This window comes from Seriola lalandi, unplaced genomic scaffold (genome assembly GCF_002814215.2).
Source record: "Seriola lalandi dorsalis isolate HSWRI2012SDOR001 ecotype SW California unplaced genomic scaffold, Sedor1 jcf7180002054062, whole genome shotgun sequence".
In the NCBI taxonomy this organism is placed as follows: Eukaryota; Metazoa; Chordata; class Actinopteri; order Carangiformes; family Carangidae; genus Seriola; species Seriola lalandi.
This window is the reverse complement of record NW_019524615.1, coordinates 199249-207684: the sequence shown is the minus strand read 5'-3', so window position 1 is coordinate 207684 and position 8436 is coordinate 199249. Positions and strand designations below refer to the sequence as shown.

General features: G+C 41.3%; 2 protein-coding genes across 7 annotated transcripts; both read left to right on the top strand.

The window, feature by feature from the left end:
- The first annotated feature begins 1755 nt into the window (after positions 1-1755).
- On the top strand, positions 1756-5774 carry cbx3b (chromobox homolog 3b). Of its 3 annotated transcripts, none has more exons than XM_087173151.1 (5): positions 1756-1841; positions 2289-2429; positions 2552-2711; positions 3178-3335; positions 4527-5774. In XM_087173151.1, the coding sequence occupies exons 2-5, from the start codon at positions 2290-2292 to the stop codon at positions 4645-4647; spliced, it is 579 nt and encodes a 192-aa protein (XP_087029277.1). In that variant the 5' UTR covers positions 1756-1841; position 2289; the 3' UTR covers positions 4648-5774. The 3 variants fall into 3 exon arrangements, with proteins under 3 accessions (XP_087029277.1, XP_023258938.1, XP_087029278.1); XM_023403170.2 differs by having other exon boundaries at positions 1756-1856; XM_087173152.1 differs by lacking the exon at positions 1756-1841 and adding an exon at positions 1882-2152.
- Positions 5775-5922: 148 nt separating this feature from the next.
- Positions 5923-7799, top strand: snx10b (sorting nexin 10b). 4 transcript variants are annotated; one of them, XM_087173149.1, is made up of 6 exons: positions 5923-6063; positions 6340-6426; positions 6521-6621; positions 6743-6844; positions 7027-7242; positions 7351-7799. In XM_087173149.1, exons 1-6 carry the CDS (start codon positions 6040-6042, stop codon positions 7463-7465), a joined length of 645 nt encoding a protein of 214 aa, XP_087029275.1. In that variant the 5' UTR covers positions 5923-6039; the 3' UTR covers positions 7466-7799. The 4 variants fall into 4 exon arrangements, with proteins under 4 accessions (XP_087029275.1, XP_023258935.1, XP_087029274.1 ...); XM_023403167.2 differs by having other exon boundaries at positions 5926-6072; XM_087173148.1 differs by having other exon boundaries at positions 5933-6072; positions 6343-6426.
- Positions 7800-8436: the final 637 nt, after the last annotated feature.

The window sequence follows — 8436 nt, the reverse complement described above, 5'->3', positions numbered from 1 at the left end:
CCACTATAACCACTTTTAATCACATCCCCAGGGCCTCCCCAGTGTTTTCTTGTTGAAAATGAAACTGAGGTATTAATTCTCAGGACTGTGAAAGATCACCATGTGCTGCAGTTACTGTAGGCATCCCTGCGTCTGTGTTACATTCTTATAATGTTGCTGTGCCGCTCCATAAGTACATTTCATGAACAAATGTGCTCAGTGTTACATAATCCTGCCTCGAGGATGAAATGGTATCAGAGACAACAGTGCATCAGAGGCAGTTCCAATGTGAATCCACCTTCTGGTAAAAGCTTTTGTTCTGCTGCCTTTTGCTACGAGCTTTCCAGCATAAATCCATTCTCAGTAGTTAACTGGGGAGCAGGAGCACTGAGCTTTTGGCCTGCTGAACCTGTCAGTGCAATACAAGCAAGCAGCGTCTCCCAGTGGTGTGTTACCAAACAGTGTGGAATAACTGATGGAAAAAAAAAGGTAAACTTGGTCAAGTGGGAAGGCCTATCAGTGGTGCTTTTTTGGCCAATCAGCAGCTTTGGGGTTTTTCATTGGCTAAAAGGGAGCTGTCAATCAAATCCTCCAGGGGCTGTTTTTCTTCGATCTCCTCAGTGTGGTTTAGGAGGTTGTGGAGAAAAGATCCTCTCCGTGAAAACCATGTTCTAGTGGGAGTATTGAGAAAATACTCCCACTTACCAGTAAAAAATATTGGCTTGAGTAAAAATATTGGCAGCAACTTGTAATAAGTATTAGAAGCAAAGGTTTTCAGTAATTTTATGCAGAATTGCAACATTCTGCATAAAATTACTTTCATCATGTCTGTATATTTTTGGCATTTTTGCAAGTTGCATTTTAATGTTGTCGTAGTGGAGATGACTTTAACGACTTTTATACAGTTGGATAGATCCTATAGCCATATATCGTATTTTATGATGATCATGTGTTTCATATGTGAAATCCTTAGCTGGTAAATTGTAACTATAGACACAAAATAAATCTAGTCAAGTAAAAAAATAACAGAGTAATATGTAGTTGAATAACAGTATAAAATAGCATAAAATGGAAATTCTCAAGTAAAGTACAAGTACCTTAAAATCATACTTTAAATATAATATAATATAATATAATATATCATATGATATAATATAATATATAACATAATATATAATATATAATATAATAATATAGATGGCGAAGCTCATTCACCTAATGCGATCATAAGGCGATCATATCGATGATATTTTTAAATTTAGATTTCTGATTATTTTTAATTTTAGTTTTAGTTTGTTTGTTTACTTTTTTGGATGTACATGAATCTGTTTACACTCTGATGAGCTTTATGTTTTTTGTTTTTTTCTAGTAGCAGCTTCCAAATGAATATCTGCCTCCATGTTTGCTTCCACTGACGACAATCCAAAAGATCAAAGCATCAAAAATCTAGAGCAGTCTTTAATGTCAGTGAGATATGACAAGTGCACGCAGTCCCCTGCCATACCCAGCTGACGCCCATGGGTGGCACGGCTGTTCCAGACCACTGGAACGAGGACGGACGAGCGGATTCTTCTCCGATTGGTCGGCGGCGTGCGCGTCCCCGTCGTCTCCTCCCGGTTTTCCTGGCATGACCTTTTCCCTTGGCAACCACTTCCTCCGAGCATCCACGGCCATCTTTAATTTGAAATCATTCATGAAAAAGTTGTTTGGCTCATGTAAACACGCCGAACGACACATTTGCGCACAAAGCGGCATCGACGGCGCCGTGTGCATGTAGTTTCCAGCGACAGGCTCCACACAGAGCAGAGCAGAGCAGAGCAGAGCAGAGCAGAGCAGAGCAGCAGGCTGTCCGCCGAGATTAAGTAAACACCGAAAGCGTACGTGCATATTGTTCATCACAGCGTCTTGTGCATCACACAGGCGCGTTTCCACTCATGTTTACAAGCTGCTGTCTGCTCAATGTACTTTTAACTAAACAGTCTGAGTAAACAGCCCAAGTGTGTGGATACTAACGTGTTGCGTTTTACTGAAGGAGTAGTCTGTTGTGTGCGTGCTCTGGAAACAAACAGCAGGTGGAGCGCTATAATAAGCGTATGGATCATTGTCTGAAGGGCACAGCAGAGTACTCACCACTGCCATGTTCTGCAAATATGCCGGCAACAGGGACATGAAAGTGATTATTTCAGACGCCAGTGTGGACTTTTAACAAAAAATAGACACTTTCTGTTGTGCTTTTAATTTGCCTGTGAATGTCCTGACGGTAACACGAGCCGGTTGTCATTCATTTCCTGCTTTCTGTTTCATGGCAGGATGAGAAAGAAGCAGACTGCCAAACAGCGGAAGACCGAGGAGACCACAGTTGTCCAGGAGTTTGTGGTTGAAAAAATAATCCGCCGCAGGATCTCTAATGGAAGAGTGGAGTACTTTCTGAAGTGGAAAGGCTTCACCGAGTGAGTGGTGTTGCAGAATCATATATATATATACATATAAATGCGTGCTTACAGTGCATATAATTTATTGTTCCTGCACGATGAATAAAGTGTACTCTCTCCTCTTTCTGACATGTTTACAGTGCAGAAAACACATGGGAACCCGAGGACAATCTTGACTGTCCTGAACTCATTGAAGAGTTCCTGAGAAACACCCATCTTCTATCAGAAGAGAATGAGGAAGAGCAAACTGAACAAGAGTTTGTTCCCAAAGAAGAAATGACAGAGCAAGAGACGGAAATTGTGAGTATGTGAGAAATGCAGTGCTGGAGTGTCTGTAAATGTAGTTGTTTCCATGTTATTTACAGAACGTCTGCACCTGAATCTGCAAAAAGGAAAAAAAACAACAGCAACATATTATTAGATCACACTTCATGTAGTGTATTGCATTAGGTTGATAGTTAGACTCAGAAAATTCAGGAAACTTTTTCTCTTACAGTAAAAGCTGAATTAGAGTAAAAGCATTTGACCATGTTGGCAGAATGTATTCCTACTTTTTTGACATTTTTAATGGTGAATATGAAACCAAAGGGCATGTGAATGTAGTTAGTTTTGCTATACCCCTGAAAGTGAAAGCAGTTAAGTTTCCCCTTTTCACAGTGGTGATGATGTACAGTTAAAGAAAATGCCACACATAGACTGTCTTGTCTTCTAACTGCTGTCTGCTGTACCTTTGTCCTTGTCATTTGCTCTGCGGTCCTCTATGCAGTCTCAGCGGCAGACTCACACTTTGCAGAGCGACAGCAACGTCCTCGAGCCAAATGACAAGCAGTCAGATGCACCCACTAACCTCAGCACTTACCTCGAGCCTGAATGCATCATCGGCTCCACAGACAGACAGGGAGAGCTCATGTTCCTCGTCAAATGGTAACTCCACTGCTTCCCTTTTTCTGTCCTTGAATGAATGCCAGTGGTTGGGTAAATGTTTGCCTGACGGTAAAAGCCACACTTGTTTTACAATCCACATGTTCAAACTATAGCAGAGATGATGAAGCATCAGATTTATGAGGGTGTTACGTGTTGTTGTTGTTGGTATAAAATTGAATATATCATTTACTGAGGAGGCTAAGTTAAGACAACATTGGTGTTGACAACCTGACAAAACATTTCCTGGATTAGTAACAGGTTATGGAGTAAATGTGCTAAAGGATATTATCACACTAAAACACATTCAAAAACAGGTCTGTGTCATAACATTATCTTTCGTGGAAGTCTGAAAAAAAAAAAAAAAAAAAAAAAACTTGCGACACAACTTGGGCAATCTCGACCTGGATTTGGAAACTACAAAATTGAACAGACATTGCATCTGCATTACAAAGATGCGGGCATTTAGCATGCATGGAGGGTCTAAGGCCGTGTTCAGACAGACAACAGCACTGTTGAAACAGCTTCTCATTCATTTGAATGGGCACAGACGTCCTCTATAAAGAAAAACTCAGGGTCATTCGGCAAAAAAAAAAACAGGCTCAGCTTTTGCCATAACGCAATGCAGTGTTATCTGGCAAGGTGCTGCATCGGCCAATCGAATACGTGCATGCAAACATTTCTTATCAATGTCTGTAATGTGCGTAGCAGTATTTCTGCTGTTCACCTGGTGCTCATTGTAAAGAAAGATACGATTGCATTTTAATAACTTTTCTGCATCGTAAACTCCTCCCATTATACTATAAACCAGTGTTTTGCTGTCTGACAAGCCTTCTAACCTGTGGATCTGTTACTCAACTGGTACCTAAAGCAACATGCCCCCACCAACACATGGCTGTTCTTAGTCTGAATGCCCACTATTAAAAAGATGCATTATGGGAAGTCTAAGATCTAGTGCTTGGGAGCTTGATCCATACAAGGGGCTAAAAGCCAATAGAAACTGTCCTCAGCTGCTATTGTGAATCCCCGGACTTGATGGAAATGGAGTACTAAATAGCTGAATTACCCCTTTACTTCAAAATAACTGTGATGATTAAACTGGCAGGAGTGTGGGTTGCCGCCGAAGCATCCTACATACATTAAAAGTTGCGGCAGCCTTTTAATGTTTTCCTTCTGCTCTTTGTTTCCCCACAGGAAGAACTCTGATGACGTGGCCCTACTGCCTGCCCGTGAAGCGAGCGCCAGGTGTCCCCAGGTGGTCATCGACTTCTACGAGCAGAAGCTGACCTGGCACTGTGGAGACGAGGAGCAGTGAAGTGTGTGTGTGTGTGTGTGTGTGTGTGTGTGTGTGTGTATGTATGTATGTATGTACGGAGAAAAACTGGTAAACAGCTGCGCTCTCACCTGAAGCTTAGTTTAACCTCCATCGAGTTTCCTCCTTCAGCTGACATTAGAGGCACACTGTGAAATTACATCCCGCTGCAGGTGGAGCTTCAGACTCTGGCAGGTGCAAGAACCTCAGTGGAGACGGATTTTAAGGGCTCTCAGTCCCGTGGTGCTCAATAAAGGTCACTGTGCCTTTGCGGAGACTGCGATGGAAATTAAAACTAACCTTTATGTGGCGCAGCTGATTTGAGGTCAGACTAACCTGTAGCAGCTTTGGTTTTGTGTCATGTAGCTGACACAATCACTGTGGACATGTTTTGTTTCGAAAAATGTGTTGGTATATAGTAGTTGGTTATATATAGTCCTGTTTAGCCACAAGGATCTTCCACTGGGGGAGGTCTTTGGTTGTTTAGTGTGTGCTTTATATCTTGTATAGCGACACTGTGTAGGACAGACTGCTGTCCAATCTGTACCTCCAGTCCATCTAGTTTTCAGTTAGAGCTGAAGATTGTAAACATATTGTTTGAACATTTGTTGTTTGAATCTGTGTTGTGTGGGTTGTTTCTCTGTGTGACCCTTGCAGTTGATGTAAAGTATTTTAAAATATTGCCCACCATAAATTTCCCCAATCAGCTGCTATTTACCAAATATTTTCATCTGTATTGAATTATAACAATTTTTTAAAATAATTATTTGTTGCTTTTAAACAAAGTGAAGTCCTGGCAGAATTACTCAATAGATCATAATGTATTAAGTAAATCTATAAGATTTACACACATTGGAAAAATAATGTTTGTGCATCTAACAATGGCTAAATGTAGCACTTTAAATATGAGACTGTCCATTATGGAGGGCATTGTCTTCCAATAATTATACAGGCTTATGTACATGATATCTGTATCCTGATGGCACTGTCCTGACTCAACATATCTCCCATGACCGTTATGGGACACTCAGCTGAACCGTCAACCTCCTTAAACACACCTGCTACTGAACTACTGTAACTGTTGACCATGGATCTGTGAAGTCTCTGTGAATAAAGGAAACCTTTTGTGATACTTGACTATTGATTCCTTTATTTTTATTTTTTTCACATGTTAAATCATGAGGTGGGAACATCACTGAAAGAAATGATCAGTTCCAGGTTGGTATTTGCTGATTTCAAAGTGGGGAGGAGCTAATCTCAGTCTTGTGACTTTATTTTGAAACCTTTGCTCCTGGACAACAAAACTGGAAATAAAAAGCACTGGCTCAATGCTAAGTGCAGCACTACCTGGCTGACTTTACGCTATTGAGATTCAAACTTAAGGAAATTTACATTATGAGAAAAGAAATTGACAACTCTGTGAGTCAGGTAGGTTCTGCAGTTATGCTGTATATCTGATATTTAAAAAAAACACCACATGTTGCACTCAGAAGCTTTAAATTCTGATAACTGCTTAAATAACAATCAACTTCTGTTTTAATCCTGAGCAATGCAGGATATTTGGTGGGATTTTCCTATTCTAGTTCATTTTGTGTTGGTCATAGAACTTCCTCTATCTACCAATAAAAACTTCCCCTTTGTCATAATAGTGCATTCAGTTCAGTGTTTCAGTCTTTCCTGCCTTCCTCCATGCAGCAGGTCATCAGTGTCTGGGTGCGGGACCCGCGGATACAAAAGAATGACTTTTGGCATGCCTACATAGACTATGAGATTTGTTTACATGTAAGTAAAATGATAAACAGAAGTTGTCTTAATCTCTACAGTCAAATAGTGGATCTGACTGTAATATGAGTGTCACACTTGTGTACTGTTTCAGACTGACAGCGTGTGCTTCAACAAGAAGATCTCAAGTGTGAGAAGGAGGTACAGTGAGTTCGTATGGCTCAGACAAAAACTACAAGCAAATTCAATGCTGATGTAAGTATTCTAAAAATTACTCTGAGAGAAAATAATAGAACACATCTGCTTTAAACTCTCACGGTAAAGTTAATCTGCTCAACGGTTCCTGTCATTTTAATAGTATTTGTGTCTTTTGCAGGGTACAGCTACCAGAGCTGCCCCCCAAAAATCCCTTCTTCAGCCTGAACAATGCGCAACAGATCACTGAGCGGATGAAAGGGCTCCAGAAGTTTTTGGAACAGTAAGAGTGACCTCACGGATCAATACACTTGTGAACTTTGATATACTACAAGAGAAACATAACAAAACTGGTGAATCAGTTTCCATAAACACCAGGTCACGTGACTGCTGTATTCACATCAGGAACCAATATAGTTTACTGCTTACACTAACTTTAATTTGTTTATTGTGCCAATTCTCCAGGATCCTCCAGAGCCCTCTGCTGCTGTCCGACAGCTGCTTGCACCTTTTCTTGCAATCAGAACTCAGCGTGTCCAAGATAGAGGCCTGCGCTGCTGGAAGGACTCACTACTCTGTGGTCCAGGCGGTCCAGCGCTGCGGCCTGAGAAGATTTAACTCTGAGGAAGATCTGCAGAAGGACCTCAGCATGTGCTGCACCTGTGACTTTGATACACACAGGTACTGTAATGTCACGCTTTGAAGTCTCCCTTCACTCCTTCTGCCTCATTGCCTAAACTTTAACACTGAATTTACTTCCCATACCCTATTTTCTCTTTGCTGTTCCAGCTCAGAACCTCAGATTAAAGATTTGGCAATAAACAAAGCAGAGAGTACAGCTTCGCTTGATCTCATAGGAACCAGCCAGGAGGAAACCCTCAGCTGCTCATCTGGTTCTACATGAGAACATCGTCATATTTTTTGTCTATGCACTTACATCCTGAACAACCTTTTGTACAGGATGTAAGGTGTGAAGAGGAAAGTTGCCTGTTACCCCCCAATACTGCACATTTGCTCCTAATTATTATCATTATCATTTAGCCATTTCAGTTTGAAACATGTACACTAAATTATTAGAAAAATATACCAGTCCATAAAGTGTTGTTTACCAGTATGTTCTGTCTGCACAGCTATAAAGTGGTAGCAACAATTTGCCTGAAGATGGCAGTGTTGTTACATCCATCAGTTTGTATCTGCTGTAACTGTCTATATTTACTTGATAAACACACTCAACCAAGCATTGTGAATTTTGGTCATTTATAACGTGAAGTTGGACAGATATGTGCAGATAACAATGTGATATCTTAAGCAGTGACAGCGTAATGTCTCTCTGTGGCTGAACGTCCCCTCTTAATAAAGTGTGAGGTGTGGCGAGCTTGTCATCCGGTGGCCACTGCAGTGCTTAGCAGTATGACATGTGTAATAGGGTCTCTGCAGAGTTTTCAGACAGCCCCCTTGTCAGGTGTGTGGTTGGAAGGGAGTCCTTTGGGATGCCAATGCACTCGCTCCTGCCTGAGAGGGCTACCAGGTAGACGGGCTACATTGCTCCCTGTTGAGCAAAATGCCAGCTGCACTGACAAGCCACCTTTTCTATCTGTCACTTTGGCTTTTGTACGAGCCTTTTCACCACAGTCGCATATCTCTCTGAGGGTGTGCATGTGTGTGTGTGTGTGTGTGTGTGTGTGTGTGTGTTTGCTTTGTGAACACACACACGTGCTCCCTCAGTGAGCAGCGAGAGGTAATGACCACAAAACAGAGCGATGGCAAAGTCACATATCTGCACAGCTAATTAGATTAGCTTTGTCTCTCTGCAGCCGTCGTGATATTCATTATAAATTCAGAACAGGAACAGACAAAAGGCTTCTGTTATTTGGA

Bases quoted from the DNA above. Each gene is read 5' to 3' on its own strand.
- cbx3b (XM_087173151.1), top strand. From the start codon at position 2,290: ATGAGAAAGAAGCAGACTGCCAAACAGCGGAAGACCGAGGAGACCACA. The intron at 2,712-3,177 runs GTGAGTATGTGA...TCCTCTATGCAG, and splicing joins CAGAGCAAGAGACGGAAATT to TCTCAGCGGCAGACTCACAC. The intron at 3,336-4,526 runs GTAACTCCACTG...GTTTCCCCACAG, and splicing joins CTCATGTTCCTCGTCAAATG to GAAGAACTCTGATGACGTGG.
- snx10b (XM_023403167.2), top strand. From the start codon at position 6,040: ATGAGAAAAGAAATTGACAACTCTGTGAGTCAG. The intron at 6,622-6,742 runs GTAAGTATTCTA...TGTCTTTTGCAG, and splicing joins CAAGCAAATTCAATGCTGAT to GGTACAGCTACCAGAGCTGC. The intron at 6,845-7,026 runs GTAAGAGTGACC...CCAATTCTCCAG, and splicing joins CTCCAGAAGTTTTTGGAACA to GATCCTCCAGAGCCCTCTGC.